General features: G+C 42.0%; 1 protein-coding gene across 2 annotated transcripts in view; it reads left to right on the top strand.

The window, feature by feature from the left end:
* Nucleotides 1–18,420: 18,420 nt before the first annotated feature.
* The window catches only part of Mycbp2 (MYC binding protein 2), a 237,483-nt gene continuing 230,001 nt past the window's right edge, over nt 18,421–25,902 (top strand). For both annotated transcript variants that reach the window (XM_029468874.1, XM_021181915.2), the window contains exon 1: nt 18,421–19,017. In XM_029468874.1, the coding sequence (XP_029324734.1) occupies nt 18,716–19,017 (302 nt within the window). In that variant the 5' untranslated portion in view covers nt 18,421–18,715. The remainder of the gene's footprint in view (nt 19,018–25,902) is intronic.

Below are 25,902 nucleotides of genomic sequence, written 5' to 3'. Positions count from 1 at the left end.
TATAATCCCAGAGGCTCTCACTTCCTCCAAAAGGAGACCTTCAGTACACATTGAGTAGTTACTACCACTCCCTCAACTTCTGGCAACCACTAAGCTCTTCAGCTTTATACATTTTTTTCTATTCTAGAAATCTCNTATAAATAGAACCACACCATATGGCCTTTTATATATTGAACGTCTTTCACCAAGCATGATGTTTTCAGGGTGATCAAGTGGTACTTCTTTAACTTACCACGTGACTTTTACAATGGACTGGATATCACTGATATTATGAAATCATTAACGTGACTTGGAGTATTGATTCCCTTATGATAAAGAAGAACATTGTTGTTCTTGCAAGTTGAACAATAAAGTGTTTAGCAGTCAAATTTCAAGTGACTTTCAATTATCTCAGCAAAAATTAATATATACATGCACATATAAATATGTTTTTAAAATTGGCAATGAGTTAGTAATTCTTAAACTTAGTGGATGAATCAGGCATGTTATCATATCATTTAACTTTATTTACATTTGAAATTTTAAAATACAAAGTGGTGAAAATATAAGTTTAAGGGACTGGAGGAATGGATCAGAGTCCATACTGGTCTTACAGAGAAAGTGAGTTCAGTTCCCAGCACTCATGTGGGCAGAGGGTAACTGCAGATGCTGTGAGTCTGACACCCCTGGTTTCTGCTAGGACTATCCTTACATGTGCTACCACTATCCTTACATGTGCTAGCACTATCCTTACATGTGCTAGCACTATCCTTACATGTACACCTTTCCTTCACACTCACACACAGAATTAGAGTTTTTTATCTTAAAAATGAATTTAACATTTTCATTTAAATATAAATAAGTCTATAAACAAGATGTTAGTTGTGAAGATAATGTAACAAATACAAAATCCACCAGCCTAAGAATTAGAACAATAGCATTGTTTTTTTTATATTTATGGTCTTCATTCTACATCCCATCTCCTCATCTTGATATTTAAAATTTTTATAACAGAAATTTTTGAGCATGTACAACATGCTAGTTAGGTTCCTACTTATTTATTTTTCCAACTTGACTCAAGCTAGGGCCATGCAGAAACCTCAGTTGAGAACATGCAACTGTCACACTGGTCTGTAGGCAAGTCTGTGAGATGAAGTGAACCCTTCCCTGCACAAACTGCTTTGGCTATGGTGTTTATCACAGCAATGGGAACCTAACCAGGATGCACACACTGTCCCACCCCTGAGTGTGCTGCTTTGTGTTAGGATATCGGAGATTATCCATAGAGAACCCCTTTGATTTGTAAAGTCAATAAAGCCTCTGGAACATATCCTGCCAAGAACACTCTGTAAAGGAAGACTCGGAGACATTTAGTGCACTGCAAAGTCATGTCAGATGTGAAAATCTCAAACTCAAACCTTAAACATTCTGTGAATGCACACCATTTTCAATAAGGATCAAAGCAGTGTTGTTTCGAACATTGTTTTAAAATTTAAAAAAAATGATATTTCATAAAAAATGGAGACTATGTCTTGTAGCTGGAATCACCTGAGAAACTCACCCAGTTGATTGATTCATTGCTGCTGTGAAAATAGATTGCAACACACAGGTGAAACTTACTTTTCTGTTGTGAGAAGCAGTTGGGTGGAAAGCCAGCATGCCACTAGAGTACACCGAGATGCTATCTGTAGTTAGTATGGTAGTACAGAGTTAAGGATAAAGAAGGATTTCTGCTTAGTAAATGAATGAGAATGAGAAGCATGAAAGGAAAAAGGAAAGGAGAGAGAGAGAAAGGGGGAGAGGGGAGAAAAGAGGGGAGAGTGGGGAAAAGAGAGAAAGAGTGTGCTGAGTCACCATGTAGAGAATGATTAAAGAGGAAATAAGAAGAGGAAGTGGTTTATTAAATAGGGGTTTTATATATATTGACTTGAGATGATTTTAGTCTCTGTTGGCAGAAAATATAACACTCATCATAGAAAGAAAAGCTAACACATTATTAGATGAAACTGTTAAAGCCACTGAACAGTTAGTTTTCATGTGGATCACACTTCAGCTGAGGCTCTACTTGCTGTCCTTTGGGTTGACTGTAGAGCAGTATATGTGCTAGATTTCCTCACTCTCATTTAGTTACACACACACACACACACTTATGCACACACACATGCACAGACATGCATTCAGCACAGGCATGCACATACACATACACACATACTCATGCACATGCATAGGCATGCACACACACACACTCATGCACGCACACATGCACACACACAGGCATGCACACACACACATACTCATGCACATACACATACACAGGCATGCATACACACACACACACACTCGTGCACGCACACATGCACACACACACAGGCATGCACACACACACACATACTCATGCACATACACATACACAGGCATGCACACACACACACACACACACACACACACACATGCACACACTGAGTCCTTTATTACTATAACAATCCTTTTTGTTCCATGACTAAGTTCCTTAAGGTTCAGGAAAGTGTGGGCATACATCACAGAACTAGTAAGTGTTAAAAATGAGTTTGAACTAAAGTGTCTCTAGATACCACGTAAAGCTTTTTATTTTCTAGGCTAGAAAACTAACTCAACAGCCTAAATAAATTCAGAAGCTGAGCTAAACTTCATAAGATCTTCAAATCTTAAATGTAAGATTAGACAAGTTAAATATGAATATGAATGGGTCCGAAAATGATATTCAATAGAATCATCAAATTAATCAATTAACTAATTTAATCTCACAGTAAAGAGTCCATGAGAGGAGAAGATGAAGAAAGGTCTAGTGGAGCAGGGGACAGTAGAACACATGTGATCTGAGTGTAGAAGGGGGAATACTGAGCATGGAAAGGCCTAAGCTATGATCCTGCCTGTTGAAGGCAGAGAGAGTGGAGGGAATGTTATAAAAAAAAACCCAAAAAGTTTATATTAAAAAAAAAAAGCCATAAGGAAGCCTACTGCTTCATAAATTTATTTAAAAATACAATCTAAACAAGAGCATTTTCATGGAGGTACTCTGCATGAGTGGATACTGCTGTTCTCAAAAATCACTTATTACTAAATAAAAGTCTTAATGACTTCCTGTAGCCGTGGTTCTCTACCTATGGGTCATAGGTCTTTGAGAGGTTTGGGTTGAATAACTCTTTCACAGGGGTCACCTAAGACTATCCTGTAATCAGATATTTATATTACAGTCCATAACAGTAGAAAAATTAGTTATGAAGAACCAAAGAAAATGGTTGTGGGTCACCACAACATGAGGAACTCTATTCAAGGGTCACAGCATTAGGAAGGCTGAGAACCACTGCCCTAAAGGCACCCAAGACAAACACAAGTTATTGGCACTGCTGTTTATAGCCACCAGAAGTACATGGTAGGATGAAGACACCACACACTCTGATGGAAGGGTATGTAGCAATCAAGTTGAAACTGAGCTGGACGCTTCCTTCCTTCAGGGTAGCTTTCATAGTGCTACAGCGCTATAGAAGGGGCCAGAGAGAACACTGATCAGAGAGAGGTCTTAGCCAAGGGTAGGTAGACTCTGTGCTGCAATACTGACTTTTCAGGCAAGATGTATCCTCTGGGATGATAGTGGCACACTAGTCATGAAGGTGACCAACCATTCTTTGATAGGGTTGATGGCTGTTCCACAGGAGGAAATTCATGCTTGCACTTTAAATCTCATCAAAAGCCTATGGCTAGGAACGTTATCGGTCCCTGGTTGTTTTGTTGAGTGGACATGTGAAACCATCTTCTGAATTATTTAAGTTTTTATTTTTCTGTATTTATATTTATGGGCAGGGGTGAGTGCAGAGATACTTAACTGTCAAAGTACTAAAAATAAGAAACTATTGAGTGTTCAATCCTAAAGAGATCATCACTATTACCTGTCTACTCCATTCCAAGACTCAAGGAATACTACAGAAGACTGCGTGTGGGATCGGAACTCACGCATAGAGAGAAGTGCTGTTTTCCAGATATAACATCGCATAGCATTATGAACTCAGGGCAGGTGTGGTTACCTGTAAGACCTGTAAAAGATGGAGCCTATCACCATTCCAGCATGGAGTAGGGAGGGGATCTTACTTGGGAATGAAGGAGTCTGTTTTCCTTCAGAGGTTTAAGCTTTAGTAAGAAACCTATATTTCAATAAATAACCCCGTACCTATATACAGACCAATAACTTGAATTAAGCCCAGTGGGCCTCAAAAACAAAACAAAACATAGAAAGCATGATAGTTGGAGGAGGACTCGTTGGGAAGAAAGGATCCAGAGGGAAGGGGAAGAGATAAGAGAGGGTAATGGGGACTGTGCGAATATGGTCAAAATACACTATTCACAAGTATTGCTCAAAAATAAAGTTGTTGTTGTTTTTTTTAATCAAGATGTGGTGCTTGGGTGTATCTCAGTGGCACAGTGCTTTCTCAGTGGCACAGTACAGGAAGCCCACCAAAAAATAAAAATAAGGTTTAGAATACAGTTATTTAGCTAGACAAAGGAACAAATATAAACCCCTGCCAATCTTTGGGGCTAGGGATGTAACTCAGTGGTAAAGTGCAGTCCAAGGAAGCACTGCCTGGTATGCACGAGGCCCTGGGTTTACTCTGAGAGCTAGAAAAGGGGAGACCAGTTCCCAGAGACAAGGATCACACACACACACACACACACACACACACACAGGCCAAGTGCGTGCACATACACACTATATATGTGTGTTTGTGGGGAGAGAGAGAGAGAGAGAGAGAGAGAGAGAGAGAGAGAGAGAGAGCCAGCTAAAACAATAACAACATAAAGCAAAATCGAGGATCCGTCTGTTTTGCATCTAATGCTAACTATTTTATCTTTATTTTGATCATGGTGAGAGTACTATGACACAAATACTTTCATAATTGTTCTTGGGGTTTGAACTAGAAATCATCTTTCCTGGGCAATATCCAGCGTGTTACAGTCTTGAAGAGAAGACTTGTTTGCTTGGCGTTTCCATTTCTAGGAATGTAGCTTAACACAAATGAAACCGGAGATCGTGGGGAGTAATAGCCAGCACCACATTGTCTGAGGGTAAAAGCTGGAAACAAGTGAGCAACACAAGGGGAAGTGATGAATACAGTGTATTTTCATATGCTACTTCAAATAACTATAAAATTGCAACAAAGTTACTTTTTGAGGTAAAAAGATAAAAATGCTAGTAGACAGAAAAACCTTTAGAAACACATGTACACAAAAGAAGAAATAGTATATAAAAATGGGCCAGAATATTAATAGCTGTTTTTTCTGAGTTATGGGATTTATATAATACATTTCCAAGTTTTTCTATAAATGAGCACATACACATGTGTTTTATAATAAAAAGGCTATAAAATAATTTTACATGCCAGGGCTTAGTCATCTTTTACTGATGGTAATGATATAAGGATGGTAATGTTATTTATAAAAGAGCAGTGTCAGTTCTTGGATTCATTTATTTTTCATAATTACTTGAATCTCTGTGGGGCCTGGCTAAGTATCATATTCCTTAAATATTTTTGATCAACAACAGTGAAACACTCTTTATATTTTATTGTCCACCAGGCTCACCACGGATGGCAGTTCAGAAGCATAATGGAAGATGGCTTTCTTTTCTTAGTCAGCCAGGTTCTAGTGACAGCCTGCTTAGGGGATTCCTGATTCCGTAAGGACCACCCACTTATTCTTTGCTTTCTCTTCCTCCTCCCCTCAGTTCTGGTTGGCTTGGTAGAGACTCAATCCGTTCACCCTTCTTCCTTTCTCTTTAAGACACAGGTTTAATGAGAAGTGGTAGTAAGGGAAATCACATCCATGAGGTGGTCCTCTCTGCACTAGTGTTTAGTCTCTGCACTGCTCACAACATGGTACATGTATTTAAAACACTGGCTTCCACCCAGGGGTTCCTATGAGTTGTCTGACAACTGTAAACGGCTTCCAAACGACATAGTTCCCTAATGTAGATGACCCAGCTCCAGGTCATTCTCTTGCTCTCTCCCTACTCACCGGTGACTACAGTCCGTGGGACACCCACAGCTTCAGCTATTGCAGAAATCTCCTCCAGCAAGAAATAGCATCCTGCCCGACGCACTAGCCCTAGAGAAAGTCAGTCCTCTTAGAAGCACAGTTGGAATCACTCGTTTCCCCACTGCATCCACGCACTGGTACTCTGCTCCCCCCATACCCATACTCTAACTTTGCATAGCTTTTTCTAAAAACATGATATGTATTCTCTTACTTTTCCAGTTAGAACTTGACATGGTATTTCTTCGACTCTCCAAATATATCTGTTTCCTTGATTAACTCTATCTTGATTGTGAGGTCATTTGTGAGGTTGGTGGATTATTAACAAACACTCCATAGGTAGTAACTTAGAAATGAACCATTTGGGCTTGCACATTCTTGTTCACTGTCATTACCTTGAGAAACCTACATGGTTTTGGTTGACCATGGCTTGGAAATTAAAGGTACCAAAGCTGGTTGAAGATATATAAGGTAGGAACTTTCAGGAAAACAAATGAGTAAATCCACCCTAAATCACACTCTCAGTTTTGAGATGCATGCTTGAAACCTCACTGTTGTTACGCTCTAGTATTTTGGCCAATGGCCACTGTGTTCCCAGTCCAATGGCGGTCTGCTAACTCATCACTTTGTGTCCAGTCTTTCTGGTTTCTTTCTTCTATGCTCTGATAGGCATAAAAGAAGAACCTCACATCCACCACTCAAGCAGGCTCTTGCGAAGTATGAGAGATATGAAACTTTATCTTAATTGCAATACAGCCTACCATAGTCTTAAGGATGCAGGCCATGCAGCATATAGCTATTGACTTGGGAAATGGTTTATTTTTCCAATAAGCCAGTAGTCATAATATTGATTTTGTGGTGGTTCCCACAAGTAGTGGGCCAGAGGATATCTGTATATAAAGTGGGCTGCATATCAAGGCAGGAACTTTCAACCAGGTGTGGTAGTTAATATATTTAATCAAAGAACTTGGAAAGCAGAAATAAATGGCTTTCCAAATTCAAAGCCAGCCTGCACTACCCAGAGAGTTCTACATTGACCTGAGCAGGAAGATTACAAGTGCAAGGCCCCTTCTCTACATAGTGGACCCTTCAGAGCAGACCTTGTACAGGTTAGATGTTCACAGTCAATTTTCAGGAGTGTAGGGTAGGTTCTCAGGACTTCTCAAGCAGTGAGAGCCAGGAAAGTTGTCTATTGCAAGTCTAAGATTCCTACTTAAAGAGATAGGGGCAGAGGAGAAACCAAAAGGCAGACAGGGATGCATGGTTCTCAGGCAGGTTATGTGTGAGCACTGGTGCATGCATGCATCTATGCATGTGTGTGTGTGTGTGTGTGTGTGTGTGTGTGTGTGTGTGTAACTGTGGTCCATTACCTGGAGGTGTGGTTTGAATAGGAGGTATGGGAGAGTTGGTGGTATGAATATAGAATCCCTGCATAGAGATGGTCACAAAGGGCCAAAGGAAGGAAGTGGGGTGGTTGGAATCTCTGAGATCATTACCTAACAAGGAAGGATTGGAGGTTGGCCAGGAAGGCACGAGCTAATCACTGGGTAGGTCTTCAGGTAGATCACAGGTTAGCAGTGTGAATCTAGGGTCCTCCTAGGGGAGGATAGGGTTTGGGCAGAGAACCAGTAGAGCTGGCAATATGAGTCTTACCTGAAGAGGGGGGAGGGCGTACATGGGACACACATCCTTGGGCCAATCATGGTGATGGGTGGAGGGGTGATTTGGATCTAGTGCCCCTGCCTAGAGGCCAGAAACCGAGCCTCTTTTGTTGACTTTATGTCTGAGCAAAGAGGATCTGTTTCAGGGATGATCCTTAGTCTGTGATAAATGCCTGCAATAGGAATCGGTAGGGAAAGGTAGTGTATGCAAAAGAACATGCAAACACTTGGAAGCAACGCTTCCATTTCAAAAATAATTTTCTTTGCAAAATCTTTTTGAAACTTATTTCTATTTATTTTACCTGTATGGGCATTTTATCTGAATGTGTATCTTTGTACGATGTGTGTTAAGTGTGAGCAGAGACCAGAAGAGGGCATTGGATCCCCCAGAGCTGGAATTACAGTGGCTAATGAGACACCATGTGGGTCCTAGTCACCAACCAGAGCCCTCTGGAAGAGCAGCCAGTGCTCTTAGCTATTCAGACATTGCTCCAGCCCAGCAAAATAGTTTTGCTCTTGAATTCTATAAATATCTTTAGAAAAATTTAAGTTCACTTTTTAGAAGTCTTACATCGATTATTAAGTAAGATTTAAATAATTTCCCACATTAACTCAAATTCACGATGTACCTATATCATAAATAATATTGTTGAGCTGACATCTAGAACTTACTACTATCTCATTTTCTTGTTATACTTCGCTTTATACAAAATTAAACGTTTTATACCATTGAGGAAAGACTACAATGCTGTGGGAAGAAACGGATTGACAAGGAGACATGTAAAAATAATAGTCTTCAGCATTGTATGCTGCCCGTGTTTCATATATTAATGCTTAATTCAGTACCTACTTCCACTGACAACCAACTTTTCTTTTGCCTTATAGAAATGAGGCTGACCAAGTTGACCATATTAAAACTGAGGTAGATGTGACCATTGGCTTATTCAGGAAATTTCTCCCTGTGAATTCCCACAGCAGTGATCTGATTTATAAGTCATCTGGATAAAACTTGATATAAAAATGGACTCCTTGTGCCCTCCTTGAAGTAGGTTAAGAAAGACAACAGATATTTAGCATTTATCTGCCCACGGTGGCAACAGTAGTTAAGTAGCTACAGCTTGCATCCTGTCTATAATATACTTTGTATCAGTGGTAACTGGCAGAGAGCCTCACTTACTAGCTCCTGAGTGGATGCTGAAGGGTGACACTGCCTTTCTGCTGCCCTTAGCAGACTAGGAGAGTAGCAGCTATCTAACCTCAACAGAAGGGCAGCATCTGTTCATTAGACCAAGAAGATAGGATCTATCTAGTGTGCAAGGAGTGTAGTGTCTAGCAAAACAAGTGGGCAGCACCTGCCACCCAGACACACCCCTTCAAAAGAACCAAATGTCAACATCTGTCACCAACTGGAAGGTAGTTTCCGTCTACTAGAAACAGGAAGGTAACATTTTTTTTCAGAGCCTACAACAAAAGACATAAAGTGAATTTATTTGGTTTGTGGATTTGTATATTAGCTTAATGATAATAAATAATTATCAAAAATCCATTTACCCATACCATGAAAGTATAAGTCCTTACCAAACAAAGTCATGAGCAGATCACCACAGAAACAGGTTGTGAGTAGTTACAGTTGTAAAGAATATTGAGAAAGCTATAGGATAAAAATATGTGTGTACTAGGATGAGATCATTAAAAGGCCTAATAGCCATGTTTTTATTTTTCATAGGAATAACAACATGGGTGAAATACTTTGGAGTGATATCAATATACAGGAATAATTTTATGTTAACTCAAATATTAAATATTTGGATATAACAAAACTACACATACTAAGATATAGAAAGAAAATGTAAGTATTAATACCTATATAAATCTTCCCAGTGATTTGTTCAAACTAAAAATAAGCATTTCAGTGGGAGAAACGGTAGATAGTATATATCTCATGAGAGTTATACATCTTAATAACTGGAGAAACCCTGATGTAGTATTTGCTCATTCATTTCTTGCTGTTCTTCTTCATGCCACTGCTCAGAGGTGTGAGTGTATTTGGGTTCAGAGAACATGTTTTTGGTCAATCATATATAAGTAAGGTAGAGAATTAACATAAAAGAGAAGACAATAAATTTAGAAACCAAGCAGAGATGCCTGAATATTCGTTGTCCCTTTCCAGCCTGCTTGCTATTGGGGTCTTCGTGACTCACTCTACCCTCGGGATTCAAGGGAAAGTGATGTATGACATTTTCAAACCTGGCTCTCAGCATTTCATGCAAACTTTCAACTCAGTGTTCTGCTCCTTCCTGTTGGAGACTCCATATCCCAGCCGGTAACATTCCAAGAGTTCCTGTCTCCAGGATTCCAGGATACTATCTAATGTGCATTGGCCTACGGCATGCGTGATGAGTAAGGTAGGTGAGGTATGGTGGCCACATTCTCTCAGAAAACGAGCTGTTCCAGAAAGTGCAAATCAATAGATTTCAGTGAAAGAACGCCTCTCGGGAGAGCAGGGGAAGAAGCATGGGGGCAGGGAACTAAAGCTCTGACAGTGCAGCCTGGGAGGAGCTGTCAGGCTGGAGCGCCCCCCCCCCCCCCCCCCCCAGAGAAACTGACTCAGCCATTGCCAGAGGTGCTGACGAAGCAGGGAATCTGAAAAGAAAACACCTTGAGGAGCCTCTTCTCCACTCTTCAGTCTCCAGAGAAAGCTCCCTCATTAGTTGGACCCAGCATGGGGCCTCCAAGGAGTGCAGCTGATGCAGTTCACAGGAGCCAGCCTCCTGGGGCACAAGGAAGTTCATCCAAAGGCCAGAGTGGATCTGGGAGGTACTGCTTGGGTTTATCTGTTGTGGCAACTGGATTCACCCTAGCAAGGATTTTAAGTAGACTTTTAAAGCAGGTTTCTGCTTTTCAGCGCTGGACTTTAAACCCAGAATCTCATGCATTCTGTGGAAGTGTTCTGTCTCTGCGTCATACCACCAGTTACCTAAAGAACATTTATCATCACATAGTGTGCTGGGTTCGAAAAAACCCATAGCAGTATACAGAAAGGGCCGAAGTGAGCCAGAGTCAGAGGCAGAGGTATGTACGTAAGTGGGGGAATGACTGTATTCTCTGAGGATAGCTTCTCATTTTTTTCCCTCAGGTAAGGAAACAAACTAGGGAACATAAACAACAGTCAGGATGAAGACTCTTTAAAAATAGATTTTCCATATGATCCAAATGTGGGGGAATAAAAGCATTACACCAAAAATTTCCTTGTTTATTACAGCACCGTTCACAATAGCTAAGGTGTGGAGTCAACCTCGATTCATACTAGTAGTGGATTAAACAATAAAGAAATGCAGTACGTGAAAGATTATTCAGCCACAAAAAGCCTGATGTCTTGTCATTTGCAGCAACAGGGATGAGCCCGTAAACCACTAAGTGATGTGAAGCACGTCAGACACAGAGAAACCCCACACATTCTCATTGGTGGAAACCAAGAAACCTAGCTCAGAAAACAATGGGGCGGAGTCCTGGATAGGAGGGATCCTGGGCTAGGTAACACAGAGGTAAAGGGAACAAAGAGAATTTAAGGCACCACCAGAAACAGGAGACTCCTTCTGATTTCCTGTGACCATGGGAAGCACTATTGGTTAAAACAATTTATATTCTATTTCAAAATATCTAGAGTAAAAACTTCCCAACACATAAAATGATTAATATTTCGATGTATGGAAGTGCTTACTATCTGGATTTGACTAATGTATATTATATATATGTATTAAATTATTATAATGTAACCCATAGGGGTATATAAATGCTATCTCATAGAAAAGAACCATAAAAAGTTAAAATCATAAATATTTAAGCCCCATGAAAATAGTTGGTGTGTGTGTGGGGCTATGGTACAAAATAGTTGTCATTCATATCACAAAACTAATTGTGAAATATGCATCCATTTAACTTATGCTGAAAATTTCATTATTAAAATATGTCATTTTAAAAGATAAACAAGTGAGGGTTTAGAGGAGAAAGGTGTCTTTCTTTTCTCCTTTTCCTTTGTTTTGTTAGTACTGGGTGTTGGCACTGGGCCTCACAGAAGCTAGACCAGGGCTGTATCAGCCCTCTTCTTACTGTTTTTCTTTCCCACTTCTGTTCAGTTTGTCCTGTTTACATGTGTAGCTCAGACTGATCGTGAACTCACAGCAGTCCTCCTGCCACAGCCTCTCAAGTGGTGGGATGACAGCCATGAGGCATCATATGTAAGTTACTTTCTTGCTGGTATTGAGGTAAGGTATCAAGAAGTTGTCTATGAACTCACTGTAGCCCAGGCAGGCCAAGAGTACTTGTGACCCTCTTGACCCAGCCTTGTTGAGGTAGCAGCCGGATGTAAAACATCTTCTGAGTAATGAATTTTAGAGCATAACTTTCGTGGGATGTGCTTATATCTTAGGGGTAGAATTCTTCCTTCGAGTGAGTGAGACCCTAATCTCCAACCCTGCCGCACACAACAAAAGGAATGATGGTAATATTTTTCACTAAGTAAAAAAGGATCATGGCATATCAGGAACGTTGTCATTAATATGTTAGGTTGGGTGTGGTGCTGAATGCCTCTAATCCTAGCATCAGGAACCAGAGGGGGAGTTTATGAGTTTGAGCTTAGCCTGGTCTGCCTAGCAAGTTATAGGTCAGCCAAGGATAGTGAAACCCTGTCTCAAAAAAAATTAAAAGAAAATATTGTGAAACTTTATGCCTTTTAAGTAGAGTAATTTCATAGATTATGTTCTTCAGGAAGCCACCTGTGAAACAACTATCTTCTTAGAGATTATGTTTAGGAACACAACTGGTAAAGAAGTAGGATTAAGCAGCGGTATTCATTGAGCTGAGGGTCAACTAGAGAGAGATGCCTTAGCTTCTGAACTTGAACTTGGGATGGCCTTTACAGGCTACCAAATTAATGAAAGACAGCTAGACCCTCACAACTACAACCTGGAGTACACTATACCTCCCTATCACCATTGACCATCAGCTATCAACTGTCATCAGCCCATGCTCTGATAGCTGGGAGGGAGGGGTCCTGGGGGGGCGGTGCTAGGATTAGAGGCATTCAGCACCACACCCAACCTAACATATTAATGACAATGTTCATGATATGCCATAAGAGGCTTAATCCTGAGGGAGGGGTCCAGGACAATACGCAGTGCTACTGAGTCCACTGAGTCCATTCTTGACACTGCTCAGATCCAGTCTTTCTTGCAGAGTGCTCCCTCCGTAGCTAGTATTCTGTGGGAGTGTTGCTTCCCTGTAGAGATCTGGTACAGCCGGAACTCAGAAGGCTCTTCTCCACAATTGTACTAGAGCATCTTACCAGCTACTCTACAAGCTAGAGCTTTTACAAGTCTTGGTGGTCCTGAGAGATCTGAGCCTTTGATCACCTCCTTCAGCGGTAGAGATTGACTTGACTTAACATTAAGTCATGAACACCAAGAAAACCACCTTGTATGTTAAACATACTCTCCATTCCTGTACACAACCGCAGCCCCATTTATCTTTGACAAATAGGTTAGTTACTTTTGCTAAGACAGAAAGAGTCCCCTCTTCACTAGTTTCTTGACTAGGATATGAGTTAAATTAAGTATAACTTAATATTCCAATGGGGGCTCTTATGGGTCATCTGGTGGAAATACGACCCTGTTAAGACTCGGGTCCCTGAGCAGGGTATAAAAACCAAATACTCTAAGGGGTCTTGGGATCAGGGCGACTATTTTTCTATTCTGGATTTCTAAACTCCTGTTCTATTTGAGAAATAGCATTGTTGTGCTATACGCGAATTCCAGTGGTCCTCTAGTGTTTAAATATTTACAAGTTGAATATACTTAATCTCAGTAATAAAAAAAAATCAACCTAAACGTTATCTATTATAGTAGAGGTTTTGTATTTTTTATTTTTGTATTGTTGAGAAAGAGTCTCTTTTTATAGTCCAGGGTGACCTATAATTCATCATGTAATCCAAACTGTACTCAAACTTTTAGCTATGCTCCTGCCTCAGCTTCCAAAGTGCTGTTACTACAAGGGTAGCCACCACACTTGGCTTTATAGTCAAGTGTTCAGACTTGAGCAGTATGGTTTAACTTTCCCCTTAGCAGAGTTACATCGTGTACAACTTTCTATCTTGGTCAAGGAAGCATACTCTGGCAATATACCAGGAACAGGATTTTCAAAAAGGTTGTCATCTGCATCCACACATATCAAGGAATTCACACAACTGAAGTAAGATTTGCAAACAATTTTCGAAGAATGGAAATGTCCACATATAACTCAGTCCTGTTAGAATCCAAGTGTGTTATCTGTAGGAAGATGTAAAAGCTAATATAAAAAACATTAGATATTCATGCTTATAGATGTAAGCACCTGAGTATTGCTGAATATGATAAAGATCTAAAGGAAGATCAAACCTGATACTCCTATGGTTCCAGCTACTCAGAGGATAACCTGAGACCAGGTGTCTGGAGCTAGTTTGGGTAACTCAGTCAGATACTGTCTCTTTAAAAATCAATAAACACTTAAGAAATCCAGTTATTAGTTTGTGTACTGAATTTGGTGCTATTAATGTTATCTGAAATATTTTAAATTGAAATATCATCACAATTGCTAAGAATGCAGAATTCTATGACCCTTAAAATGTGGAGGTCACTGAAGAAGGAAACGTTTCTTCACTCTCCCTCACCAACAAATTGTTCTTAGCTGCCAAGTTCGTTTTAAAATTCTTCCCAGGGCCAATCTTGTTTTTAAATGCTTTTGTATGTTATCGTACAGGAAAAAGCACAGACTTGTGATCCCACGTTTGCAATCTCCTTTGTGCTCGATACTATACATGCTTTCTGTGTTGGAAGCATGTCACTGATATTTAGTTAAAAAGATATTTTTGTTATTTCAGAGACAGGGCCTCACTGGACTTATGGCAATCCTTCTGCCTCAACTCAGCCTCCTACTCTGGGACTACAGGTGTGCATGACTATGTACAGCTAGCATATTGATTATTTAAATGAAATTCAGTTTGTTTTCTCATTTTACGTGCACATCATGGTCTTGGAATTTACTACAGTAGTAAAGGTAGCTTTCTTTAAAAAAAAAATTAACATACAGAAGAGAAAAAGAAAAGTTAATGGGACAAAGTTTAAAAAGCCCAGCCGATGTCAAGTGAAACATAACAGCGAAAACCTGTGATACTATACGTGAAAGATGAAGCCATGGTCTCATTACAGGACGACAGACCGACAGTCTTTTGAGCCTATCAACCACAAAGGCAGAAAAATATGCCCACAGTAAACCGGGCAAAGGCAGGATCCGCCTTGGTTGTACGCTATTCTTTGAAGGCAAATGCATCTCGCACTGGGGTTGGCCCCACCTGACACCCAGCCATACCAGGGTGGCCCCCCTCTCCTGCACCCTGGGGAACACGGTGCACAAGGCGACAACAACGCCGCTGCAGCTAAAGCTAAAATGGCAGCGCCCAAAGGACACGAGCTACTCAAAGGGGCTGAAAAGATACTCCAACCTCTCTGTTCTTTCATTTGCATAGTGCAGTGAGGACCAAAGAGCCCTGTACCCCCGGGGGCTGTACAGGACGTTTAGGGATAGTAGAGCTCTTCCTTGGCTTCTCCTGTCGCAAGCAAAGCCTTCAAGGATTTACAGGGGCGACTAATGCGGTCTTCGTGACTTCACTTGGAGACCCCCACCCCTCTTTTTCGTCCCCTTGATAGTGGAATGGTGACTCCAAAAATTCTCTCCTTTCTGGTATGTGTCCTGTTCTCTGTTCTCTGCAATCCCTGGGAGAATTTCCAAGGGACCCAGCTGCCAAGGCAGTAGCTGTGGCAATTGCAGGAACCGAGTTGGGGAAAAAACAGTGCAGTGCAGAGGCAGGAAGAGGAGGAGGGAAAAACCCCGTTGCATTGGCTATCAATTTAGAGTAGGGCGAGCACTGCCGCTGCCGTGGAAGGAAACGCTGCCAACCGCAGCAGAACGCCATACCTAAGCGAGCATGTGTGGGGCTCTGCGCACGCCTAGTGGTGCAACCCAGTGACATCTAGTTTCGGAGGAAAAAATCCAGTTGCCCTGTTTTGTCAGTACCAAGGAAGCTCAGGAAAGGGGCTAGACTGGTACTTTAAAGAACTGTAAGGGCCAAAGCGAAATTCAGGAAGAGGTGGGTAGAACCCAGAGACCAGAGCAGTAGTAGGTATCCACGAGAAACTCTAATTGGGTAAAACAAACAAACAAACAAACAAAACAAAACAAAGTAAGAAAGCCGCTATGCCACTGCCTAAGCCTCACTAGGAAAGCTCCTCTGCGAATGAAAAAGAAAGAAAGGAAGGAAGGGGGGAGGGGAGAGGAGAGGAGGGGAGGGGAAGGGAGGAGAGGAGAGGAGAGGAGAGGAGAAGAGAAAAGGAAGGACATGTTTCTAAGTATGGTTGAGGAGAAAGTTTATTGTAGATATGACCATGGGAGAAGAGGAGGCAGGGGAGAGGAGAGGAGTCAGCCAGGAAACCGAGAGGCCAGGAGGGTAAAAGGCAGACAAAAAGGGCTGGGTAACCAACATGGTTGCATTTATTTTGGGAAGGGCATGGGGGGGGGAGCAGCCCAGCCCCTGGGCTGGCAAAGTTTAGGGTAAGGGGTGGGGTATGCCAGCCATACCCTGTAACAGGGCTGAGGGATGCTGGGAGAACCTAGAGGCCAGGTCTACTTTGACATATTACATACCTACCTCAATTAGCCATTTGTCCCAGGTTTGAGACCCTACACTCAGACAACATTCATTTACTTAACCACTATCTATCCCCTGACATGCAGGCACTGGGTTGGCTCAGGTACCATTCCCAACCAGAGTGAAAGTCTAGTAGACTTTGTCCGATGTGCATTGCCATTCCAGGGATAGATTGTCACATGACAAGATGGACATCTTTCATGCTTTAAGAGTCTGTCTGGTGTCATCATTTTTCATCCCGTGTTCCTGTCACACACTGTGTCCCTCGCCCCCCACCTCCAACCCACTATGCTCTAGACAACGTTCTGGACATTGTTTAAAGAAGGAACCTTACCTGAAGACAAACAAGTATTACAAAGCGAAGACAGGATACAAGGTCGCTTGACTTCAAATCGTTTTAGTAGCCTATTCTGGCTCCTGCAACAGCAGTGGCCATTGCGATTCCCACCTGTGCAACCTTTAGGGGCTAGCTGCCTCTACTCCTAGGCTTTGCTCTTTCACTCCAGAGCAATTGTGGGACAGGTAGGAAGCCTCCTATTCAACACTGGAGTCTGTACCTTTGTACCCTGAAGCATCAGGGTAGATACCTAACAACACAGGCTAGATATATGCTTACTATGAGCAAAGTACCAGAGTAGTAATTGAGGAAGACACACATATAAACAAGACTTTATGAGTGCATTTATAATATAGGCAAAGAAACAAGATAAATGAAAAAAAAAATTGCTTAACAGGTATTAAAATATCCACTCTTCAGGTCTGCTTTTGCCAGTGTTTTCAGTATACCATGTCTAGAGAGCTTTTAAAATATTAATCTAAGTTATGTAAACCTCTCATTTAAAGCTCCAATAAAAACTAATATTTTCAGCATCCTTATCCATCCAGTTAGAATTCATGTACTTCCAAATTTCTTGTTTGTATTTTCATATACTAAGGTGGAACTTTCTTCAAGATAAGTCCATTTAAAGAGGCCCAGACGTAAGAGACCAGTGAGTAGATGTTGCATTTCTGTAGAAAACACTGTTAAGGGGCAATGTCAGGCTTGGCACAGATAAGATTGTCTTAATCACACCTGTAGTTTCAAGTCATACTCAAGAATCGTCTTTGATAGTTTACTTTTGGCAGAGAAAGATAAGTCACTATGCGACTACTGTCGATATAAAAGTCCAGCTTTAAGTTAAGTAAGGGGTCACTAAAAGGCTATTTGAGAAAAATAACTGCAAGAGGATTTATCTCTGATAGAAATACTCACTACAAGAATGTGGGGATGACACTGGCTTGCGATTATGTCTAACTACATTTTCACAGGGGGCGGGGCGGAGAAATGAGTGTAGTGATTGCTAACTCTTTCGTAGACCGAGTTTTTTTTTATTTGTATTTTTTTTTTTTTCTTTTTAAAATAGGTTCCACTTCACAGCCCAGGCCAGGAACTCACTACGTACGTACGTAGCCCAGGGTGGCCTCGAACTTCCTCCTCAGAGCCCTAGTTGCTAAGATTACAGAAGCCAGCCATGGTGACTCCTGGTTCTCAAAGTTATTTTTAAGAGACTCAAATATAATGGTCCTCCCAGCCATTCCAAATAAAATTGCCAAAGGCTACTGTGCCCTGGCCAGCCCTCGGCCCAGTTCACCTCCACGTTGGCAGCGCTGACCTGGGTACAGGCCACAGCAGAGCTGTCAGTCCTGAGGCTGACACGCATCTCCTTCGGTCAGGTCTGGGTTCTCTCACCTGGAGGGAACCACGTTACCTGAAGACCGCCTCCACTGACAGCTTCCCCAGCCTGGTCCAGGCTCTTCCTCGTGCTGCTCGTAAAACCCGGAGCAGCGGATTGCTCGTCTCTTTGGCACCACTCGGCCCCTGGACACCCACAGCTCGGAGGCGGAGGGAGCCGCGCGGAGGGGGTGGGGCTGGCTGGAGAGCCGGGTCCTATTACTGAGCATGTGCGGGGCGGCGCGCATGCTCAGTGCGGCCGGCCGCCTCCCATTGCGGGCAACTCCGGTGGTGGCAGCAGCGGCAGCGGCGGCGGCGGCGGCGGCGGCACCGCCTCCTCCTCACACTCCGCGGGTGGCGGGGTTAGATGAGCGGCCCCAACAGCGGCGAGGGCGGCGCAGGGAGGAGGAGGAGAAGGCGGCGGCGGCGGAGGAGGTCGCTGTCTTTGTAGTGTCCCTGCTGCGGGCGCCCGAGGCCGCCGCTCCAGCCGTCGTCGTTGGCGGAGCCTGTGAGGGCGCGCGCGTGCTTGCCCGCGGGGACGAGGCGGCGGCGGCGGCGGCGAGGATGATGATGTGCGCGGCGACTGCTTCCCCCGCCGCCGCCTCCTCCGGGCCCGGCGGGGACGGCTTCTTTGCAGCCGCCACCATCTCTTCCTCCCCGGCACCGGGGGCGCTGTTCATGCCGGTTCCTGATGGCTCGGTGGCCGCCGCGGGGCTGGGGCTGGGGCTGCCTACCATGGACTCCCGGGGTCACTATCAGCTGCTGCTGTCAGGCCGGGCCTTGGCAGATCGCTACCGGAGGATTTACACCACGGCGCTCAGTGACAGGGACCAGGCCGGCAGCGGCACTGGACACCCGGCTTCCAGGTGAGTCTCCCGGGCGCCCTTCCTTGCCGCGTGTGCATCTGTGCCCCCCCCCCCCNGAAAGTGGCTTCTGGCCAGGGATCAACAGAAACATTAGTTTGGCTTTGGAGAAATTACATATGTGTGTGATTTTGTTTATAGATGTGAGTGCATGTCTGGTATGTGTCTGTGTGTCTGGTCTGGTATCCCCGTGTGTGTGTGTGTGTGTGTGTGTACCCGTGCGTGTGTGTCCGCGTAAATGGCACCCGGCTTTCAGTCAGGGCTGGATGCTGGTGGTAGAAGCACTTTGGTGATAAGAGGGTGTGGTGGCCACGGGGTCTGTGCGTGCGTGCTTGTGTGGTGTGTGTGTGTGTGTGTGTCTGTGTCTGTGTCTTTTGGAGGGCAAGGAGGGAAGGTACAGAAGATGGGTACGTATCGGTTAACGCTAGAGAGGGTGGTGGTGCTGGTCTGTCACGACACGTGTGTATTGTTGAGAAAGGAGGCATGGGTCGAGAGGGATAAGACCACAAAGCATGGAGAGAATTTGCAAGAGTCCTAAGGGGATGTGTTCCTGTTTCTAGTGTCTGAGCTGCAGTGTTATTTGCACGACCCCTCCCCATCACATTCCTTCCTCCAGCTGCCTTCCATAAAAGCCACCTTTCACTACAGGGGAGCAATGGTGTAGGTTAAAGATAACTGATGTCTGTAGGATGTTGTAGACAAAAAGCCAGTGGTTTCATGTGAGGAGATTTAGGGATAAAGGATACAGATGGGGGTTTGCACAGACGTCAGAAGTGTCTGATAGGGGTTTTTAGAAGTGTAGTTTGATTCCGGAGCCTTTTGGTCTTGAAATGAGTTTGCAGCTGCTGCCTTGTTCTGATGTCCCGTCCGGCCATTTCCCTTCGCCTTCTGTTCTATTTCCTGCCACTTACAGATTTGAGAGTACAGGGAGTTTTGTAGGAAAAATGGAAAAAAAAATACTCCTTTTTTTTTTTGCCAGTTTTTAAATGAAAAACTTAAAAAATGTGTCATCCTACTAGGGTTCACCTGCTATCAGAAAATCTGAGTAGCTCTCAGGTCTCTTTCAATTAGAACTGGATACACCTTCAAGTTACTTCGTAGGGTTCGCAAGTCACTTTCATTTTCTTTTTCTTAAAATCTGGGTACTTTTTTTGGCTAAAGGCTCTCCCGTTCTGTGCCTTAACTTGTCACAGATCCTGAAGGCTGGTTGCTGACTCTTTTTGCCAGCTTTGAGAGTGGTAATTGGGAGTCTCCTTTGCTTCTTCCTATAGCCTCTAACAGGGCATTCAAAAAGCATAGTAGGATTGTTAAAAGTGAGTTTGCTGAAGTGTTTCTTTTTTCCTCCCTTACTAAATCAGTGGGGCTTTATTAGGGAATGCCAGATGCCCTTTTCTCCTGTTAGAGAAGCAAGGTCTCTAGTCCATATGCCTAGCGAGTGCATCAGTGTATGTTATGGCTTATCTGCTGGAGAGGGTTGTAAAGGCCAGCTCTATTCACACTTTATATAGATAAAGCAGCCTTACCTATTTGTTGAGAGGGTTGGGTGCATCCTTAGTTGAGTCGTGGATATAAATGATCATAATTACCCTTTGCTATTTAGGATGAAGGTCACCATGTCACAGGTATGGTTCTTGCTGATGGTTTTGGAAAGCAGCACACATCACATTACAGAATTTACCTTGACGGCTAGGTTTAAGCTTGAGCGATGCATCTCTAAATTATTGTACTGTGATATATCTGTACAAATTCCTCTTACCGGTTTAAAATTATATTATTTCTAAACATGCAATAATCTATGATGTATATTCTTATTTTGACTTTCTACTGCTTTTTAAATAATGACTTTCTTGTATCTACACATGTACTTGGAGTAGTAGACAAAGTTAAATATAGGTTCATATATGTAAAATTGGTGATTTAATAGTTTGATCAATTTCTACAAACTGTCAATGAAATATGAGGAATTGGTTTATTGATCTCATGGAAATATTCATGGAAACTAACTTTACTTTGATAATGCCTTCTGATGCTTGTTCATAATATTGTTTACTATAGTTCACTCTCCCCATTTTTATCTACAATTGTTCTTTATTGTGAATTGAATTAAATTTGCTCACTAAAAAACTAAGGATGGCAGGGAAGAAGAATTGGGATTTAGTTTATTTATGTAGGGCATTGAGGTAGATGGGAAAGATAGAAATAGGGCTGAATTCTAGATATCATCAAGCGTAAAGGTGAGAGAAAGGGGAGACAATAAAAGAAACCAAGACAGGAGATTAGAAAACGGAGAAGAGGAGCAGGCAGGAGCACCTCGGGTTCTCGGGAAGGAAGAGAATCTTTTCAGAAGTGATAGATACTGAAGAAAACCAGAACAGTTTCTGAGTCACCGATAACTTCTGAGCCAAGTGGTCATAACTGGGATAAGCATAAAGAGGGGGAGGGCAGATGGAAAGTATTGGATAACCTGGGGAATATGCAAGAAGGTTATTGGAGGGCAATGGGATAGTCAAGTATGGGAACTTAAGTAGAGAGGATATTAAAGAGTTGAAAGAGGGAATAATTGACAGAAATCAGTGGAGGCAGTTTTAAGATGACAGATTAGCCATTGTAAAAGTTAAGGATTGATCGTCCTTTACTAGAGAAGGAAGTAGTTCTAAGTATGCAGACTGATAACTTTATTGAAGATGAGTACCATAGCTATTCTTTCTGGTTATCTGAGTGGGTGGCATCATTTTTTTGGCATTTATTGTGTCAGTAAGTGTCTGCACTGTGCACTGTTGTAGACATTAAAGGCACAGCCTTAAGTACAACAGATGGGATCTCACTGTTTTTACGTTGTGCACTGGGGGTGCTGGTAACAACTGGTATTTCTTTGATAATGATGAAAGAAATACAGTCAGCTTCATGGATTGAGCTACTAGAGTGATAGGGCCAGCAGAGTCCTCACTGGGAGTTGGCATTTAAGTTGATGTGTAAGGAGGAAGGAGATCTGGAAGTGCATATGAGGAAATTATAAAAGCCTTAAGAGAAGAGAAAACATGTGTTTCAGGGAACAAATACATAAGTGAATTATCAGCCCAAGTTGAACAAATTCCGTTTTATAGGTTGTTTTGGGTATAAGATGTAAGCCTAAGGTAGGCTTGGTTTGGAAGGTATTTTAACAAATGGCTCAGAGCTTGGACTCTGACACTACACTGGCTGTAAGTCCTGCCTGTCCTGCCTGCCATTTGCTAGTTGTGTAACCTGGAATGTTACATAACTTTCATGTCTTGGTTTTCTTATAGGTAGAGTGGGGATAATAATAATTGCATTATTTTGTAGATTAGATGAACAAATACTTATCCAGTCCTTGGCACATTATATGTTATTAAATATTAGGGTTTTTTTTTTTTTTTTTTTTTTTTTTTTTTTTTTTTTCTGAAAGTGAGGGGTTTGAGGATACGGAGAGAAGCAATAGTCTTGCTTGTAACTCAGGTTTTGGATCAATAATTGCTGAATATGGGAATAGCTTTTATGCATTCAGTGACTGAATATGTATGGTTTTGAATGAATAAGACTGGATGAAATTATAACATTTTCTTGGAGAAAGTGACCAGCCAGGCAAGGCAGGGAAACTCTCCTCAGTTTTCTGAATGGTAAAGATAAGTTTCCATTTGGGAAGCGCCACACCTCTGTGGTAGGACCTCACAGCATGCAGATTACCTTTGATGCCAGCTTTACCTTTTTATGTGTTAGGTTGCAGTTTGTGTGTGTGTGTAACTTATAACATTGCAGGTGGTTGGAGTTACAGTTCTTGTGTCACCAGGCCCAGCCTGAATGTTTGGTTTTATGTGTTTGAGGTGGGATCTCATGTAACCCTAACAGGATCACTATGTAGCCCAGAAATAAAAGTTATCCTCTTGGTTCAGCATTCTGATGATTACAGGTGAGTGCACTAGAGCTGGCCTTTTTAGAGTAATCTAAAGGTTGTGTGGCCACACATGTTAAATGCCTCTTAAATCTTGGCTGCTGTTGTTATTATTAAAATCATATTTACGATTCCAATCTGCTTATTATAATAAACCTTCCTAGTTAGAAGATAGATGAGGAAAACTTAGTTGACTGATTCAGGGTAAAAAAGTGTGACTGGAGGTCGAAGAAAAGTAGAAATTGAAAGCTTTGCTTGACTGTGGGGAAGGGGAAGCAGTGCTGGGAGGGAAGTGGTAAGCTGAGCTAGAAAGAAAAGCCTGCACTCCGGGGCTGGCAGAGCAGGAGAGCAGCCCTGCTCCGAGTAGCAGAGAACACTTTACTAAATGAGGACTCCTGTCCTTTTTATCCAGCTAAACTAGTTTATTACTACTTTCTTTTTGTTAGAAATGCTATTTGACTGGCTTGTTAGTATACTCTGATAAGACCAGCATGTGGGTGGTGGAGGAAGGTCAGGAGTTCAAGGCCAGCTTCTGATATGTAACAACTTCAAGGCCAGCCTCTGGCCCTGGTACTCTATCTCACAGTAAAACAGAATAGAACAGAAATGGTATTTGAGTCCATTCCATCTGTGCTTAGAATTTGGGTTGTAAGAGGTTAAGGAGTTAAACCTATGAATGTTGAAAGTTATTAGATGTTGAAGTTCCTAGTCTTGAGTGTGTTGTATGTCTGGGGATGAAAGATAAAAGGCAGATACTTCAACAACTGTTATGTGATGGTGCCCTGGCCCTGCTCAGCTGCAGGAGCACAGGTGAGGAAGGCCGTCTGTGTGTAAGTGCTAGGACGTAGATATCAGGAGAGAGAGTGCGGAGTAAGAATTCATTGCAGGATTGGAGAGATTTGCCAAAAGGACAGTATCTGGAAGAAAAAGAAAAATTAAATTTTGATCAGAATTTTTGGGAAAATCCTGATAGTTTTGAGTTAAGAAGAAACATTATTATAGAAGTAGGCTACGGAATGATGCGGGGTTGAATTAGTGTATGTGTATCTGTGTTGGGTGGTAGTTAATACTTTTCTTCACATAGGTGTTAAATCTGTGAAGTTCTATAAACACACTAAGACAAAGGTACTGCTCTGTTGGTATACTGATTGGTTAAAAAATGTAAAAGGAATTAGTTTCCTAGCACAAAAGAAGTGAAAAAATATTGGATCTTATAAAAAATATGTTCATTTAATAAATTTAAGTATGTTAATTTAATCATAATATTTTTATATTATAAGCTATTCAGTTTGGAAGTTCAAAAAATAATTTCCTGTTTTACTCAAAAACTGATTAAATGTGTCAATTTGTTTTGGGGGGTGGTTAGGTTAAGATTTAATTTATATATAATAAAATTAACCCTCCTTAAACTGTCACTTAATGAATCTTAGACTATTTCCATCACTTCAGAAAGCTTTTTTAGGGCCTCACACTCCTGCCTCCTGGCTACCATTATGACTATATCTAGCATTTTACCTTTTCTATAACAGTATGTCAATCTAGCTCATTTTAGGGCAGGGCCATACGTATTGTTGACACTTCTGTCTTCATTCTGTGTTTTATGTAAATGGAAATTAGGCCTTAAGACTTCATTGGATTCTTGTAAACATCTTAGCAGGAACATCTTGTGTATAGTACTAAGCACTGCATGTTGCCCCAGCCCCAAGTTACTGGCTTTCCTTACTTGCAGTGGTGCTAACACCAGTACCCAACAGACCTGTCCCTTGTAATAAAGAACTGTGGGAGTAAAGACTGGCACTTTGCACCTTTCACCGAATGGTTTTAATATCCTTTGATAGTCTGACTGAGTCAGTAATTTTATCAGAAGTTTAAAAATGTTTTTTCCCCTCTTAGAATTCTGTTAATCTGTATTTATTAGAGAGTGCTTTTTGGTGTCCTACACCAGTGGCAGTGTGGCAGGGCTACAGCTAGCCTCCCAGATTACCCACCTTCCTTCCCAGATTGAATCACATGCTTTTCTAGTTTTGGGGACTATTAAGAACTAAAAGAGAAGGTAGCTGAATTCCCCAGGCATGCTTCCTATTCACTGCATCCATAAGTTGGCTCTGTGATGATGTGGTAGTGCCTGGCCTGTTTGCCTAGAGGCAAGACAGTTTTTATTTATATCTTTTATTGGATATTTTATGTATTTACGTTTCAAATGTTATCCTCTTTCCCAGTTCCCCCTCCAGAGCTTCCCTCTCCCCCTCCCCAAGGCCAGACAGTTTTGAAGGGTCCTCTCAACTTGTGCTTCCCCAGGGTTCTGGTTGAGGCCTTTAGGTGAACTGCAGTCCTCCTTCTGCTCAGAACAACTACTTTCCCTTCCCTCAGTTGTTGATTCTCGGGCACGCCAGTGAGTTCTGGTGTGTATATCTCCTTCTTAGTCATTTCACTCAATACCAGGAACGGTCTTAGGAACCTTAGTGCTGGCTGGGAGGAACCACATGCTAACAGTGTCAGCTGAACACTGCTGCTGCTGCAGCTCAGCATGCACAGTTGTGTAACTATTAAAACTGCCATTCGGATCCCCATCAAAATTCTAACTCATTTCTTCACTGAGATAGAAAGGGCAATTTGCAAATTCATCTGGAAAAATAAAAAACCTAGGATAGCAAAAACTATTTTCAACAATAAAAGAACCTCTGGTGGAATCACCATGCCTGACCTAAAGCTGTACCACAGAGCAATTGTAATAAAAAACTGGTACAGTGACAGACAGGTAGACCAATGAAATAGAATTGAAGACCCAGAAACGAATCCACACAGCTATGGTCACTTGATCTTTGACAAGGATGCTAAAACCATCTAGTGGAAAAAAGACAGCATTTTCAACAAATGGTGCTGGCACAACTGGTGGTTATCATGTAGAAGAATGCAAATTGATCCATTCTTATCTCCTTGTACAAAACTCATGTCTAAGTGGATCAAAGACCTCCACATAA

The sequence above is a fragment of the Mus caroli genome, chromosome 14, assembly GCF_900094665.2.
Source record: "Mus caroli chromosome 14, CAROLI_EIJ_v1.1, whole genome shotgun sequence".
NCBI classification, from domain to species: domain Eukaryota; kingdom Metazoa; phylum Chordata; class Mammalia; order Rodentia; family Muridae; genus Mus; species Mus caroli.
The sequence above is the reverse complement of the archived record's forward strand: the minus strand, read 5'-3'. Positions and strand labels throughout refer to the sequence as shown.